General features: G+C 38.7%; 1 protein-coding gene across 1 annotated transcript in view; it reads right to left on the reverse strand.

Annotated features, from left to right (window-relative positions):
* Nucleotides 1-18,736, reverse strand: part of kat6b (K(lysine) acetyltransferase 6B) — a 144,224-nt gene that overhangs the window by 34,783 nt on the left and 90,705 nt on the right. The window contains exons 9-11 of the mRNA XM_085970442.1: nt 7,007-7,122; nt 4,965-5,106; nt 2,993-3,154 (exon numbers count right to left, since the gene is read on the reverse strand). Coding sequence (XP_085826568.1) covers nt 2,993-3,154; nt 4,965-5,106; nt 7,007-7,122 — 420 coding nt within the window. The remainder of the gene's footprint in view (nt 1-2,992; nt 3,155-4,964; nt 5,107-7,006; nt 7,123-18,736) is intronic.

Consider the following 18,736-nt stretch of genomic DNA (forward strand, 5'->3'; position numbering starts at 1 on the left):
CTTTTTAAAACTCTTATGCTGGTCAAAGCAGGCCTTATGTCTGCTTTTACCAGGCGTAAGATTTCTAAGGGTTTTCAGCAGGCGGAGGTTCTGCAGAAAGTGGAACTCTCCCCCCGCAGAGGCCCTTCTCCAGCATTCTTGACAGATCGGAAATGCCGGTTTTCAGCGCATGCGCTTTGCATGCCTGAAACCGGCATTTCCGCTGTCTCTACGGGTGTGTACACAGCGCGTACACACCCATAGGCATCGGAAAATACGGGCCTGTACAGTGTTACCGCATTCAATTAAAATATGTAGAAATGGAACTAAAAAAGCATCCAAGGAAAAGAACAGAAACCCAGCACTGCACCACAATGAGATCATAAACAGGATTGTGGAAATGTCACAAAAAGGGTTTAAGAAAGAGTTAAAGGGTGAATTTAGATGTTATACCCATTCATATGGTGATGTATTTATTAGAGACTATTCATGGAGATAATCTCAGAGTTATTCACACTTGGGCTAGGTTTGAAAAGGTAAGTAAATCCCCTCATGATTACATTTTGTTGAGATCCTTTAAGTTGGAACATTTTTGAATACATTGGATGTAGTTGTACAATTTGGAACAAACGGATGTGTGTTTTTTGTACGTTTTAGTGCACTAGGCAACATTTCAGAACAATGAAACAAAAAGAAAAAGTGGACCTTGGTGTGCAAAAACCTGGATAGATGCTCACTCAATTAAGGTAATTATTGCCAATAGATTCTGGCAGTTGTACTTAATCTATACTACATATTTACAGTTTTTATTCCCTTCTATAACTCCAAGTACCAGCTCTGACACAAATAAACGAGTGGGCCTGAGGCTGAGCGAATCCATCCATTCTGAACTAATCAAGGACCATAAATATCATCTTCCCCTACCAGTATTCACAATTAAACACTAAATGAGTTACACAGATCACTCTGAAATTCTGTAATACACGGATATAAAAATAGTTCCACTATACGAGTTACTGAAGAACTGATGATAGGATAATAAGCATTTAATTGTGAACCTTATTTGCATACCACTGATTCATATAAAAAGAAAATCAAACCAATCCTGGCAGTACTCTGTATTTCATCATCAATCTCAATTGTTTGGTCTAGTGTGTGGAGCAAACACTTAGTAACTGGGTTGTAGAATTTTGATTAAAGTCAGTCAGCATGTTGCTCCTTTCAGTCCACTTCAAAGTTGACAATGGCAGTTTGTTTGGATTCAAACGACAGTAGTTGACAGTCAATACAACACTCAAACCCATTTACATGAAACCGATATTTTATCACCTTGTTTCGATAGTGCTTTTGTCAACTAATTTCCAAGTGATAACTAATTCTGGAATAAACACATCTAATGTGTATAGATAACTTGAATCTATAGATGTAGCTGTATCTACAACTGTAGACATAAAACCTAATTATTATTTGCCACAAAGAAAATCAGATGATTAGATTTGAAACTATCCTGCATGTTATATTGACCTCTGCAATCGCAAGCAGGTATTTTTGTTGACCAAACTCAAGGACAAGTTAATAAATGTATTACTCTTTTTATGTCTATTTATTTCCTTTCACCAACACTTCCAGTTAACCCCTTTGGTCCCTTACATTCATATAAACATAACTTCGGTCATCCTTCACAATGCTTAATCTACCATCCCTAATTCTCCTGAAGTGATGGTCTGCTCTGCTTCCTCTATGTCTCCTCCTCCTCCAGTTACTATTTTGAAACCTTTCCCACTTCCCTATTTATCCTGTTTGCTTGTCTACAAGTATCACCTCAACTCAGGTGAAGGCCGCCCTGTCTGTAAAGTTCCCCTTACCCAGGTATATGAATTCCTTCTTCCAACACCATACCAGATTTACACAAAGGAAAAAAAGGACATTGTAAAGAATTTTAAAAGATCCATTATATTTATTGAGGTGATTTACCAGATTTCCTGCTAATTGGTTTATCCACTAGTTTTAATTATTTTTGTGAATTGAACAGATCACTCAATCAGGATTGGTCCAAGATGGATACCAGGGTCGGACAATGAAGGAAGCAAAGGATGATGGAGTCTACGATTGGTATGTGAAATGCAGCAGAGGGGGTCATACCTGAGGAGACAGTGGAGACTAAGTCAGAGTAATAACAGTGGATGAAATTTGCTAACATGGGAGCACAAGGTGGCTTGGGCACTTTAAATTGTGTTTTGTACCTTTTTATATGATCACTGGCTCATGGCCAAGAAATTGGAAAAAAAATGTTTGATTGATTTGATTGGCTTGTTTTACTGTAATTGCTGGTTCCTGATTGATAGCTATGAAAAAAATTGAGCAATCTGGTTGGTTGTGTGTAGGTTGGTGCTTCATGATAGTTAGTTTTCCTTGTGTCCACTGAGTTCTGATTGTTAGGTTTTCCTACCTGTCTATACTTGAACAAATTACTGTAGCATGGTTAACTTAACAGAAAATAATTATTTGAGCCATTCATGTACAAGAGTACATAACATTGCATATGTGATGCTTTTAAGTGTGACATGCGAGATACAATTCTCATGCAGCATGGATGCGCACTAGTTAAAAGACTTTCAATTATATAGCAATTTCTAATTTACCGTGCTGTTCTGTTGCTGTATAACTAGCAAAAGGATTTTTTGAAAGTTAAAACAGGGGTTCTCTCGGTATGTGCCAATATTTGCAGAGGGCCCCCAAGTAACTCCTACCCCCAGTTCTTCCCCTGGAATGTCAATATTTGCAGGATATAGAAAAAAAGTTTGAAAATTACAGAATTATAGGGAAGTGCAACAAAATGGGCACATAATAAAAACTGCTCTACATACAATACAGGCTCAAATTTGATCAGTATCAATGACATTGAATATTTTGACTAACATCACAAGGATCTAACCCTTTGTTCCTTTCATGCCAATTAAGTAAGGGGAAAAAAAGGTTGTTTTACTCTATAATTTACTGCCAAAACACTTACCTTGGAAAAGTACCCAACAAGATGACAACCCTTTTCATCATTGTGAGTCAGCACGTAGAAAAGAAATGGCTCAACGTCATAGTAAAGGGTTTTATGGTCCAGAAAAAGCTTGGCTAATAAACAGAGGTTTTGGCAGTAGATCTTACTGATATTTCCATCAACCTGTGAATGAAATTATAGCGTAATAAACACATTCTCTTGCAACAATGCAAGGTAGATAAACCTTGTTTAAACATACATAACTAAAACCCAGTGGATATATGCTGTGACACCAGTTACTTTGCAGTCTTAAAATAAAAAAGCTGCTACAATCAGGCTAGAATCACTACCATATAATTATCTTTACTGGACCACAAGCAATTACCATTTTCTTTTAAATTGCCTCCCAATTCCGCACGTCAAAAACTGTTTTTGGTGTTTATTCACTTATGGTTTTCTTAGAGAGGACAGTTGTATACAAACTGTATCAGTTAAACTACAAAACTAATTTGAAATTTTAGGTAATATAAACATACCTCGGGCACAAAGTCAATGAAACACATAACAATCAGTGTATTCAAGGAAAGCTACCCTAAAAGTGAAAGATCCAATTATAGCTTTTTAATGGATACAATACCTCAATCTGTAAGTCTTGGGTACATTTACATTACATATAGCATTGGTGCAATCACTTTCAACTTGTGCTAAATATTTGTGGAGTAAGGGCCTGATGTAACTTTAGATCACAGTGGAGTAAAACTCCCTTCTTCGAGATATCTCACTCTGCTTCTCTCTAGCTTGTTCAGGCTCCAAGCTTACACTGCTACTTTCGTTCTAGTGTGAGGCAGAACCACTTTGAACCAATACGAACATAATAGTGTAAACGTGCCCTTACTGAAGGGAATATCTAGCTGATCAAATTAAGTGACCCTCAAATTGAAAATGAACTTCTAAAACTGCTCTAGTTAAATCATTTGCATTTATTTCAATTTTATTTTGATTATTAACTCTAAAACTGCATACAGAATTTTACTCTATGAATAAAAAGATATCTGCTTCCTTATAGGTGAAGTGAATTGGTCAAGAAGTTGATTGGGCCGTATTTTGCGGCCCCTACGGGTGCGTACGCGCCTGTAGGGGCTGCGCAAGTTCTGGGTTTAGGCGTGCGAAGTGCATGAGCTGAAACCTGGCACTTGCGATCTGTCAAGAATCTTGACAGATCCTCCGTATCCCCAGGAAAAGGGCCTCTGCGGGTGGAGAGTTGCGCCATTTGCCCAACTTCCGCCCACTGAAAGGCCGTGGAATTCTTACGCCTGGTACAAGCAGGTGTAAGGCCTGCTTTTACCAGCATAAGAGTTCTAAAAAATAGAAAAATAAAATGTTATCTCTCAATTATACATTAAAAACCCTGCTCAATAAGGTAAGTTTATAGTTAGCCACGTTAAAACACATAAATTTCCCCCCCAAAATTAAATTTTTGTTTAAAATATTTAATTAAATGTCATTTAAATTAATTTTATATATGTAATGTTTAAAAAAAAATTATTTCATGTGTTCGTGTATTTTTTAAGTCATCCCCATTCATACTTATGACAGTTCCGTACGTACGCAACTCCCATAAGTATGAAGGGGGATTTCCTTCTTTCGTTGATTGGGCTGGCTCATGTGATCCAAGGGGCGTTTGCGAACCAGGAGAGGCCCAGGATTGCAAGCCTCCGTATCTCCCGGACCACCAGGTAAATGCGTAGGTTTTTTGATGATCGGAGGCATCGGAAGCCGCCGATCACAAATTCAGGCCCATTGTGTTTACGTGGATTTACTAAATTAGTGATAACCAAAATGGTATTCATATAGACATATAACTACCCAGCAGCAACGTTCTCAAATTTGATGTTAGAACAGTTTGTAACGAACACCTAAGTCACAATATGGGAAATACATGCAGTTTACTACATTAACAGTAGCAAGACTTAAAACTTATGATCCACCCTACCTCAAACACAGACAGATCATTTTTCCGGTATATTTCATTAGCAGGTGGATGGTACCAGCCACATTTCTTTGAGTGTCTGTGCAAAATATTCCGACTCTTCATGTACTTCAGGCAAAATTCACATAGGTAAAGCTTTGGTAGCCTGCAAAAATGTTTGAAAATAGTGTTAATACCTGTCTTCCTAATCACTAAACAGGGAAAAATCATTGGTCAGTGACCTAGGTGGAGTGTGCAGACTGTATACATTTTATAAGTTAAGTTAATTTCTGTCTTAGTATTTGAACAACAGGGCACATACCGATTCTGGTACAGTTTCACCTTATTCTCATTGATCTCTAAGGGCCCAAGCCAAATATATGGTATGACAAGTGGAAACAATCACTATTTATCTGATCATAACCCTTTATAATCTTTAAGACCTCTATCAGATCAGCTCTTAGCATACATAGCCCCTGAAAAAAGCCCCAACTTCAAGTCTCTACACAACCTGTAAACCTTCATCTCTGCCAACGTCCTGCTGAATTCTTCAGCCTGTATATGCCACATTGACTAACCTTTATGCAGGTCCTTTTGATCGTCAAGCGATGCAATGAAAATTTTAATTTTATCTTGTGATTGTTGTAAGTATCTGTTAATATCTTGTATAACAGAAGTTAAAATAGTCCAGTCATGTTTCCTACATCATCGAAAATGTCCAATTGTCCCTCTTTCAAAGGGAACAAGCTGTAACTTGTATGGTGTTATACCAACATTAAGGCTATATCGCTGCATTTAAAATATGCATCTCTTTCAGGATTTTGTATCTGTATTTTAAAAAGGATTTGTCTCATGCTGTGTATTTCTCAGGTCAGGCTCTGAATCTTGTTGCGAGCTTCCCATTGCACCAAATGTGGAGAAAGTTCACAGACTAAAGGAATCTTCAGCAAGATATAGGCCTCCCTCTGGGCTGATGGTGTTAACACTACTATGCGGTGTTTCTGAACCTCTGTTGGCCTTTTCTAGAGTTCACAAAAGGCATTCCGTGTGGTGGCAAGGCATGGAGGATCTCATGCGCAGCCAAATGTTCTTTTGAGGAGGCCAGATTGTAGATCATGTCTTACTATAATTGACTGCCCAAACTAACATCTTAAACTTGAGAGGGTGTGTCTCCCATCTTGGTCAGGTAATTGAAACAATTTAAATTGTATCAATTTTGAGATGGGCTTGTGGAAATCCTATGATTGTTGTTCTCGGGCTCCTACAGGCAGCATTTGGAGACAAGGGAGCACATTCATCTCTATTACGCTTGTCTTTGTTAGTACCTGTAGTAGCATTGGCAGACTGTTCTATCAAGATCAGCACATCTCATGACATGGACAGAGAGAGAAAGGGACGGGAACAATTTCTTCTGTATATAATTCCAAGTCTGGATATTATGGTTATTCCCAGATATCTGAAGCCACACTTCAACTTTGCAAAGGAATGTGTGGGGCTGCCCTCCACAAGTGCCATGTCCTTCATTTTGGAATTCTTCAGCTTGTACTTTGACAGCTAGCCAAAATCTTCAATATTAGAAGCCAGAAGCCGTCAATGTATGGTGAGATTTTGAATACTGGAACTACTACAACATAATGTAAGCTGATCACTCTACAGCCTACTGATAAACATTATAATATATTGATATCTTATTATTACATCACCAAGCTAATGGGGCTTAAATCCAGTTTAGGCTACTTCCCATTTGACTTCACGAATGCACAAAGCTGATTTACATAAAACTATTTCAGCACATTTGTTAAGTGGTGAATATAATGCAAGTCAATTACTCGTCACAAAAATGAACTGTATATTATTACACATAAAATTATGGGCACTGCACAATAAAAGACTGGCATCATTTAAAGCATGTGCAATCAATATAATGCATTAGAAAGACATACAGGGCACATTGTTTCCTCAAGTGAAGACAAGTACTTAATAAAGTTGGATTAATAACCAGACTTCATCAATACACATAAAACTCTACACAGGACCAAAAAATAATGCATTGCGTGGAATATTACCTTGCATACTCTTGTGGATATGGTGAAGAATACCAAGTATGGATTTCATACTTCCCAAATTCAATTATAGATGGGTACCGACCATGTTGGTCAACAGTAGTAATAATTCCTGTTTTCTGTTGAGTAAATCAGCAAGATTAAAGAAAATGAATTAATTCAAAAAGCATCCAGAATAAATTACATCGGATATACAGCACAGAAACAGGCCATTTGGCCCAGCCAGTCCACGCTGGCGTTAATGCTCCACTCGAGCCTCCTCCAGTCTTTCCTCATCTAACTCTATCAATGTAACCCTCTATTCCCCTATTCCCTTCTCCCTCATATGTTTGTCTAGCCTCCCCTTAAATACATTTATACTTTTTGCTTCAACCACTCCCTGTGGTAGCGAGTTCCACATTCTCACCACTCTCTGGGTAAAGAAGTTTCTTCTGAATTCCCTATTGGATTTCTTGGTGACTATCTTATATTGATGGCCTCTAGTTATGCTCTTCCCCACAAATGGAAACATTCTCTCTGTATCCACTCTGTCAAAAACTTTCATAATTTTAAACACCTCTATTAGGTCACCACTCGGCCTTCTTTTTTCAAGAGAAAACAGACCCAGCCTGTTCATCCTTTCCTAATACAAGAAACTTTCTGGTATCCGGCACTGACGGGACCGAGCTGGTGCTGGTCGATCAACACTGCCGGAGAAACGAGTGCTAATGTTAAAACATACGGAGCTCAGAGCTCCGTCTGAAGCAACAAACCCTGTTGCTTAGCAACAGCTTCAAAACAGTCGGCGCAGCTTGCAAGCGTCTCTGTAGCTAAGCAACAGCTTCGGCTACACGCTTGCACAGCCACAAATGGAGAAAAAAAGCAACGAAAAGTAAAAATAGTTATCTGAACCGACTCCTGAATTTTGCCGGTGGATAGAGCGTTCCGGATATTTAACCTCCGTTTAAACAAAAGTTTCCTGTATGTATACCCTTGCATTTCTGGTATCGACTTATAAATCTTCTCTGCACCCACTCCAGTGTCTCTATATCCTTTTTATAATATGGCGACTAGAACTGTACACAGTACTTGAAGTGTGGTCTAACCAAGGTTCGATACTGGTTTAGCATAACCTCCCTACTTTTCAATTCTATACCTCTAGAAATAAACCCTAGTGCTTGGTTTGCCTTTTTTATGGCCTTGTTAACCTGTGTTGCAAATATCAATCTACACTCTAAGATTGTCTGATTTTCACAAAAGAAGTTAATTTATTATATTTTTGAGGGAGACATACAGCTACAGTACTTCCCTAAAATGCTAATTTTCCTGGTTATTTTGACATTAGCACTTTATGCATACCATTTTTAATATCAGACTATGTTTTTATACAAATACTGGTTTAAAGTCTTTTTAATTTTGGAAAGCAAATTTGAGCCAAAAATGTAATGATTTTTTTAAATTAAAGGAAAAGCATTTTCCTTGATGAGTGATCACAAATTCTGGATAACTTGTGAAACTGGCTGTGGCTCCTCAGTGGTACTGGTCTTGAAAGTATTTTCAGTATAGCACTAATAAATTAAATACTAAAAACCCAATTTCAGAACTTCACTTAAAACAGTTAGTGTTTTCCCATCAGCAAGAAGAAATTACCACATTATATTTCCTTTTGTTCTGTAATTTGATTACACAGCTCATTACATAGCTGAAATATAACTTAAACCAATATAAAGACAATGAGATACCATGATCTGTCCCATTTTTGATGCAGTACAATATTTTCTACATTAGTATAAATGAAGCAATATTGAAGATAGGAAGCGAGAACCATTTTTTGATCTATTCTCAACAGTTTCACCACGGGGGTAAAGGTATACTTTTATAATGTTATGTTCCAAAAACGATTAGCGTCATCTTGCTGAGGAATTAAGCCATTATGGTAACAGCTTGGCACCTGTGACCAACAACAATAGCAATATCAGTATCCAATACAACTGAGGACTTTAGCACAGTAACACACTGTTTTAAGAGTGTAAAACATGTCCTAAAAACGTTGCCACCAGGATAGATACTCTAAATATAGGTGTTGGGGAAATGATCCACAATTTTGCAGATGATATTAAAACTTGTGCATGCTAGGACTGTGGAGGAGAACACATTCCTGCAAGCGGATTTAGATGGACCGGAGGAATGGATTAAACTCTGGCAAATGGTATTTAACCTAGGCAAGTGCAGGGTTAGGCCTTTGGACAGGACCAATACCAAGTATACTTCCACTTTACATGGAAGAGAAGTTGGTTGAGAGAGAAAAGGATCTTGGAGTTATGGTTCATAATTCTTTAAAGGTTCATGGCCAATTCCAATTAGGCTTTTAGGTTGTATTAACAGGACTATTCAATACAAGACAAAAGCACCATTTGTCCTTGTACAAGACTGTGGGTTTTTAATCTGTTGCATTTTGCCTCTCCCAAGTGATTACATGGCTGGTTATGGGGAGGGGATGTCTAATCACAGTGCTTCAAGTATCACGACTGCATGGGGCAGGCTTGATGCACCAGATGGTATTTTGCTGCCTGTCATTTTCATATGTCTGTATCACCAAGTTTTGGAAGGAGCCAAATAAGTTGGCTTCAGTTTTTGAAATGATCAATTGGAGAAAGTTCAGGCTCACCTACGGTTTGCTGCTGGGGCAAGCACTCTGATGGCACAGCATTAGTTGCGAATACTGCACACAGTAATTTCTAGGCAATACTGCAGTAAAATTCTTGTTGATTACATTGTTTTAAAAACAAAAGGATTAAACTTTTCCAATTGATCATTAAATTGGGTGATTCAAATATTAGAACACTTATTGTAAAAAAACTAAATAGTAAAAAATAAACCGTATAAATTAAAAATTTAAGCCAATACAAAATCTTCCATGAAAACATTCAGAATTTTCAACATGTGTTGCAAAGGGCTCAATTCCCAGTCAATTTGACAAAAAATTCAGTGCAAGAATGCAATATTCCATCTACCTCTCATTGCTGATCCAGCATACAAGTTCCAATTCTAATTTATTCATTTTTTTCCCTTTCTTTCATTTTACAAATCACATTATCAGCATTAGTAAATGGCCATCCAGTGGGCTCATTTTTTTTGAATTTTATAAAAAGATGTTTAATCAACAACATCAAATGTTAAGCAGAAAATTGCAGACAATCTTTTCTGCAAGTTCTTCATTAGCCCTTGCAAGATTTGCAAACATTGGTATAAAATGTCTAGCCATTTCAAATTTGAATTCCTCAGTTTTGATCATGTTCTCTCCCTCCTTCCTCAGAACAACTTAAAAAATTGCAATTATTCTGAAAAACTCATGAATAACTTTGTTCTGAACCAACTGAAAGCAGCAGCATGGCTTGAAAAATTCATACTGGATAAACAATAAACCTCTATTACAATATATAAACAAAGCATATTAACATACTTAACTGTATAGCTTGTTAATAATATTTCATTATATACAAGTTATTGAAAAACAACAGAATTGAGCTGTCATCCAGTCAAGAGAAACCCAATGAGGAAAGTCACAATTTTAACACTACAAATAATATTCTCTATTGGTGGTACAAATATATTAAACACAAGTGAATGCAATAAATTTAAATCATGGCACAAATCCATTTGTATTAATTTCTGTGTGAGCAAAGTTGATTTTTAAAACAGTATTTCAGTAATGTTATTTTAAATGTTATTTTAATGTAGTAATTTTAGATTTAATTGATGGCGAAGCAAACAAAAAGATTTGATAATCCTTATTTTTAAACCTTTAGTAATTTCATAGTCATCGTGTTTCAATTGTTATGAATTCAGCCTGAATAGTTACAAGTTTGTTCCATATTGAAAGCATGTGTGCCAACATTCTAATCATTAAATAAATTGGTATTTTAATGATTGTAAATGTATAATAAATGGTTTCCATCATGAAACTTCAAGGTTGTTGGTTTCTGTTTCACTGGAAATATCTACTACACTTGTTCAGGTGCAGTAGGCGTCACCACATTATGCTCCATACACCATGGATGGGTATGTCACGCATGTTGTAAATCTCTGGGACTCGATACCTTTCTGCAGAATGCACCATGATTGCCCCTTCCCACATCTTTTTCATGACTATCTTCAGTCTATTCAACTGGAGGTTAGACAGTTTAAGAACATACTCAAGATCTTCTTCTTGCAGTGTTTATAAAATAAGAAGCTAAGTAAGTGCTAGGCAAAATGAAATTGCTAGCATCAGACAATACAATGAAATTAGCAAGTGCATGCCAGCAAGTTGCCAGACATCTCCATTTCTAGGTATTAGTAAAGTATTACATGGTACAGCAAAGTATTTACAGCACAGAAACAAGCCATTTGACCCAAAAGGTCCATGCACCACAGGAGCCTCCCCCTACCCATCATCAAAATATCCTTCTATTCCTTTCTCCCTCATGTGTTTATCTAGCTTCCCCTTAAATGCATCTATGTTAGTCGCCTCAACTATTCCTTGTGGTAGCGAGTTCCACATTCTAACCACTCTCTGGGTAAAGAAGTTTCTCCTGAATTCCCTATTGAAGTTATTAGTGACAAACTTATATTTACGGCCCCTTGTTCTGGTCTGCCCACAAGTGGAAACATCTTCTCTACATGTACCCAATCAAACCCTTTCATAATCTTAAAGACCTCGATCAGGTCACCCACCCCTCAGTCTTCTCTTTTCTAGAGAATAGAACCCCAGCCTGTTCAATCTTTCCTGATGCGTATAACCTCTCAGTTCTGGTATCATCCTAGTAAATCTTTTTTGCACCTTTTCCAATGCCTCTATATCCATTTTATAATATGGAGACCAGAACTGTTCACAGTACTCCAAGTGTGGCTTAACCAAGGTTCTATACAAGTTTAATGCAACTTCTCTGCTTTTCAATTCTATCCCTCTAGAAATGATCCCCAGTGCTTTGTTCTTTATGGCCTTATTAATCTGTGTCGCTACTTTGTGATTTGTGTATCTGTACCCCCAGATCCCTCTGCTCCAACCTCCCTTTCCTCTCCAAAGTCCTTCAACGTGTTGTCGCCTCCCAAATCCGTGCCCATCTTTCCTGTAATTCTATGTTTGAATCCCTCCGATCAGGTTTCCGCCCTTTGCCACAGTGCCGAAACGGCTCTCATCAAAGTCACAAATGACATCCTTTGTGACTGTGACAAAGGTAAACTATCCCTCCTCTTCCTTCTTGACTTGTCTGCAGCCTTTGACACAGTTGACCACTCCATCCTTCTTCAATGCCTCTCCACCGTCGTCCAGCTGAGTGGGACAGCAGTCGTCTGGTTCCATTCTTATCTATCTAATCGTAACCAGAGAATCACCTGCAACGGCTTCCCTTCCTGCTCCCGCATCTTTACCTTTGGTGTCCCCTTCAAATCAGCTTTTTCCCTCAATTTATTGCTTTGGTCTTTGTCTTACTTATGTCGTTCTCAATCTTTGCCTTAAACCGTATCATGTTGTGATTGCTATTGCCTAGATGTTCCTGTGCTTACTTCTCTTATCTGTTCTAGTTCATTTCCCATTGCTAGATCCACGAGTGCGCCCTCGCTTCTTGGGCTTTTTGCATCCTGGGTAAGAAAGGAGTCCTGCACTCATTGTAAAAACTCCATTTCCTGTACCCTTTATGCTACCACCTCTTGCCAATTTATTTGGGGGTAGTTAAAATCTAAATCTTCCATTATTATTATTCTATGTCCTTTACTCATTTCATATATTTGCTTACATATTTCTTCCTCCACCTCATTTCCACTATTAAGTGGTCTGTAGTGCACCCTTATTGTGATGGATCCCATCTAATCTTTTTTCAATCCACATGGATTCTGTTTCTATCCTTCTGTTAGTTACATCCCTTTTTTCTACTGCCATTATGTTATCTCTAATTAGTGCAGCTACCCCACCCCCTTCTTCCTTGTCCGTTCCGATTATGCTCTAACCTGCAATATTTAGTTGACAGTGTGTTCTTTATGTAGCCATGTTGCAGTTATTCCTACTACATCTGGTTCCTCGCTACGGATTATTGCCTCCAGTTCCCATTTTATTTTTGATGCTGTGTACATTGCTGTACATGCAGTTTAATTTGTCTATAATAGTTGTTCCTTCTACTTAATTTTTAACAGTCCTTCTATAGCTGTATTTGTTACCTGACCGTTTGTTACCCTTGTTCCTTACCTTGGTTGGATCATTACTCTCATTTCCTATTTCTCTCATCTTCAGACTTATGTTATTTTCACCAGAGCCCTCCGCTTCCCCGCCCCCAACCCTCCGTCTCACTAGTTTAAAGTCCTATGGACAACCCTATTTTTCCCTTCCATAAGGACACTGGTCCCACTCCAGTTCAGGTGGAGCCCGTCCCAACGATGCAGCTCCTTCCTGTCCCAGTACTGGTGCCAGTATTCTTTCAGCCACGTATTTACTTTCCTGATCTGCTTATCCCTATGCCAATTAGCACAATCAGTTACCAATCCCGAGATTACCACTCATGAGGTCTGTTTTTTTTAATTTAGTTTCTAACTTCTGATATTCCCTTAGCAGGCCTTCCTCCCTTTTCTTCCCTGTCTCATTGGTTCCAACATGAACCACGACAATTGGATCTACCCCCTCCCATTCCAAGGTCCTCTCCAGTTGCTCAGAGATATCCTTTACCTTTGCACCAGGTAGGAAACACACCCTTCTGGACTCTCGGTCGCAACTGCAGAGGATGCTTTCTATCCCCCCTAATTATCGGGTCCCCTATAACTACAACCTTTCTATTCTGCTCTTCATCCCATTGGTCTGCCTCCTGCTCCATGTACCTATAGCAAGTCCAAATTGATTTATTTGTAACCTGTAGTACGCAACACTGTGGTTTTATCATTCTTGATTTTTGGAATCACAGAAGCACAAAGAAAGTTTTTGTATAAAGAGATGAATAATCCTTGAAAAATGGTACACAAAAAACTCTGCATTTTTAAACAAAACAACTGCAGCTGATTCATCTGCCCAAAGTGAAAAAAACTTTACTTGAACATGTTCCACTTTCACAGGACCAAGGAGACAACCTTTCTACATGGAATTCACTCATGGCAGAATCAGAATTCATGGCAAACAGGAGCTGAATTGTCAACATTATTGTGTTTCCCCTGGGCCAATGTCCATCTCCAAAGCATCCTAATGGGCAAAATAACTTTCTACAGATTTAAGGCTCAGCATTATTTGTCATAGTGCCAGTTACTACCTGCTGAGATGCCAAATTAACTGGTTTGGGGGTCCAGGTGCCTTACACTCAACACAGCATCACTCACATACCAAGAACATTTAAAGAAAACTTATCCCATCTGAGCGATCCTTCTGGAGAACAAAGGACGAGTAGTGAATGCCAAGGAAGGCAACAGATTAAAAAATATACCCACTGCAGTACAGCTCAGTATCATCCACCACGAATAGAGTTTTCTCGGGTAAAACAGCATGAATACAGGTAGACTATCCTTTATCCGAACTTCCGAAAACCTCTAAAAACCGAAAGTTTTTTCGTTCAGCGGTCGTGCGCACGACATGACCAGAGTGGCGCACGACTTACGCTGAGCAGGGCAGAGGGTCACAGAGTTCCCTCCTGGGTAGGAGATTGCAGGCCGAGCCGGGCAGTGTGAAGGAGGTACCGGGAGAGTGAACCCAACAATACAGCGGCCGTCCGATAGCTGCAGCAGCCCGTCCGATATTCTTTTCTCCACCCCCCACCCGTCCGATATTCTTTTCTCCCCCCCGACGCCGACCCCGACCCCCCGCCGAGCCCGACCCCTGACAAATTTCCCAAAACCTTCTGAAATCCGAAAAATTCCGAAAACCGAAACTCAGCTGGTCCCAAGGTTTTCGGATAAAGGATAGTCTACCTGTAGTAATGGTGGGCATGCTTAAGTCACCCATGTCACTTTGTCAAGATGCTAAGTTGAGTTGCAGGTGTCTCATAAGCCTCCTATGAGACAACAAAAGATAAGTGCCATCATCAATTTCAGAGGTTTGACCACTTTTTGCTGGATCTAAAGATAACCACTACTCCTACATTTCAGATAAACATGCCTTGACTGAAGTCCAATAAAAGTGACATCCTAAGAAGACTTGTATTTCTCCAGGTTCACTTGGACCTATCTCCCACTTCAAATGGAAGTTAGTTTGCATATACGAAGGATAATCTTTCTAGGTAACTCCCACACAAGCCTGCATAAGCCAATCTAAAGGGTAAATTGGCCAAGTTTTGAAGCAAAGATAGACTGTTATTAAACAGAGATTTTGGCAAATACCTTAAGTGTTGAGGCCAAGCTAAATGACATTTCTTTGGTTCTTCCATGCCAATTTAAAGTATACAAGTCTTGTATCTGGAAATGAGAATGCTTAGCCCTGGTACCATCAGCTAGTCCCCAAGGCAAAATGTCATGACAATCACGATGAATTTCTGCTCAGGAAGCTTAATCAGTTTTTTTTTCAGATCCAGCACCATTTTCAATTCTCTTGTCTTTTTAAGGACTGTGAAATAGCAGAATAAAACTTGCATATCGCTTCGAATCCTGGCACCTCTTTAGCCTGGGCGTGCAACACACTGTTGTGAGGAGAGCCGCACAATCTGACTGATGATGCTTTTGAACTGCAGGACAAACTTCATGAAATGTCATTCTGTGAGAAAGGACTTTACCTGAAATGAACCAGTGTCAAATACTCGGACTGCCTGGTTTCAAGACAAGCTTAAGCTAGTTGAATTTATACATTCTGCATAACTTGGAGAATTTATTAGCACGAGTACTGGATGCACTCTTGTAGCTGGTCTTGAGATCAGGACTGGGGAAAGGGAGAAAAAATTGAAGTCTGCAGTGAATGCGGTCAAACTGCAGGGAAAAAAACCCTGCCATTTATGCGAAAATAAGGTTTTCTGCATTAAAGGACAACTCTCAAACTCAGAAAACAAGCATTCCATTGACACAAGATAGTTTAAGAATTTCATGCCAGATCATTTTCAGAGCACCATACCTGAAGCCATGGGTCAATTGTACACAGCATTCTTGGTGAGTGAAACAGAAGCAACCTGAGCTAGTACCTGCAGAGACTTTGCAATGTTTTTAAACGGTCCTTCAAAATTAGTCCAACAGGCCTGCCAAACATGAGACTCCAAAATGTATTCTGTTTGCATCATCTACCAAATTCCATGGAGCTTTCCAGAGTCTCTTGTGACAGATTTCTGGGTTCCGAGCTCACTGAAGGTTTTTGCTTGTTTTATTTTGCGGTTATAGTCATAGAGTTTTACAGCACAGAAAGAGGCCCTTTGGCCCAGGTTAGTAGGTGATTACGGACTCAGTGGAAAGATAAACAAATCTGGGACTATCTGTTTAGAACTGCATATAATTTCTCCATCTTGGGTACACTAATGATGGTTTTGTAGGATTTGCACCTTATTTGAGGGAACTCAAAGGCAGTAACTATCAATGCTACTTTGCATTTCAGTAATTCAAGAACTAAAATCAGGATTGAACAGCATAACTTGCCCTTCATCAATGGGTATTCATTTATATTTTATTTCCCAGATTTGTCTCAATGGTGCAGCTAACAAGTGTCTATTGTCCAGGCAGATAATTCAGATCACAATACTGATCTTCCAAAGGCTGATGTGATTGACAAATTAATGTTAATATTCAGCATAAATGTAAGAATTACTCAAAGTTATTCCAACAACATGATGGGAGGGTTTGACTGTTCACTGGAAGTAACAAAACAATAACCTCTGAACATCAATAGGATGGAACTGACAGTCAAAATCAAGTATCGTTAGCTCATTAAAAAGAAAAAGGAAATGTGCATAGAAATAGAAGATTTTGCTGTTATGCATTGAAATCATATGTGGCAAAATAAATAAAAATGTTTAGATATACACTTGCAAGAGTACCAAGCTTACAAACTCATGAGCAGACAAGATGATCACTAAAACTGCCAGTTTTCTTGAGGAAAAACAAGGCCATAAGGCTTCACAGGGATATGTAGATGATAGAACAATTTGAAGTTATCATTTCTGCTGTGAAAAAGATACTTGCTTGGTGTACAGTAACAGAACTTGTCTGAAGACCAACCTAGAAAGGAGCGCACATCATGAAACAGAAATCTATTGGATTATATGATTTATACATCAATACCATAAGACCATCACTATTCTTGGCAAAAATGACTGGGTATTCTACCATAAAACACGCAGTCCTGTAGTTTCCTTCTTGGGTGCAACCTGGAAGCTAAATGCGCCCAATGTTGCATCCATGTCGCTGGTGTCAAGTTATGCCCAATTATTCTCGCAATCCCATTAGAATAAGGCCAAAGTTAAAATGAGTGTAAATCAGCATAAACAACTGTAACCCAAGGAAAGCAAAAAACCCACAGCATAACCTTCATACTTAAAGAAGAAATATAAGTTTCAATTAATTTAACCATCCTTCATCCACAGTATGATTAGGACCCTGCAATTGGGCAATGTTTTCAATTTGTGCCATAAAAATCCATTCAAAGAAACAGAAAATACAGAGCACATCAGTGAGGTTAATTTTTTTTATTTTTTTTTTATAAACGATTAAAAATTTGGAATTAAACACAAAAGAATGACTTTCTTTCCTGCTGCGCCTGAAAACCTGGTTGCAATGTTAAGAGACTCCAGAACAAGCGGAATTGGAGGATAGTCGCATTTGAGAGTTGGGGGCATGGCCAGTTTGTAGGCAGAGATTTGTTTGGATGAAGGGTTTGATGGATGGACGTAAAACATCGAGGAGACTTGGGGGTATTGTAGTCACGGCGTAATTCACTTACGCCCAGAATTCTGCGATCTTTTAAGCCATGTAATAGTGTCGATAGATAAAGAAAGAATAAGAAACAAAGAAGTAGCAGCTTGGTTAGCCTTGAAAGAGACAAGAATAAGCTATGTCTTTGAGGAATTGAAAGAAACAGAATCTTTCCTGTCCTATTTGAAGGCATGGAGGAGATGAAGATGTAGCGATTCTGCTGCTGCACTTTGAGAGGAGGCTGTGTGGACTGAGGTATGCAATCTGAAGGAAATTAATACATGGAAAGTGGAATTATCAGCAAAAGAGAAGATAAGGTTGGGTGAAGAGTGGAGATCATCACTGATATCAACAGATTGGAAAACTGGTCAGAGACATGGCGCATTCCAGAGATAATGAAAATCAATAAGCACAATTAGAATTATTTGAGAAGAAAACGTTGGTGAGGGGTCACATGTTTATAAGTGCACGGTGTCAAACCCTGTCAAAGGCCTTGGAGCTGTCCATGGTGATACCAGATGATTCATCAAAACATTCAAGAACAAACTCCCTGGTCTTTTTGCTCATTTACACCTACCACTCTAACCTTAATCTTTGTAACGAACCTACTTCTACTTTTTCATTCTGCTTGACTGTTAAGGCCAATATCATTTTAACCCCGGCAACTAGATCTCCAGCGGTTCTGCCAAGCCACAAATTGCAACGGCAATTGTGAATTAGGTCAGAATTTTCAAGGTAATCTGAAATTTGAGAGTTAACAGCAGCTTCCATAACTAAAAGCAGTGATGTAAGGGCATTAGGATGGTAGCTTGAAGGGTCTGAAGGATGGCTTTTCTTCGGGGCAAGGGTGAACATGAACAAATTTTTTGCAGAAAGATGGCCTGAACTTTTCAGTTCAGAAGCACTCTCACCTGCATCCAC

Source organism: Somniosus microcephalus, chromosome 29 (assembly GCF_052327205.1).
Source record: "Somniosus microcephalus isolate GS21.2 chromosome 29, FLI_Smic_1.0, whole genome shotgun sequence".
In the NCBI taxonomy this organism is placed as follows: domain Eukaryota; kingdom Metazoa; phylum Chordata; class Chondrichthyes; order Squaliformes; family Somniosidae; genus Somniosus; species Somniosus microcephalus.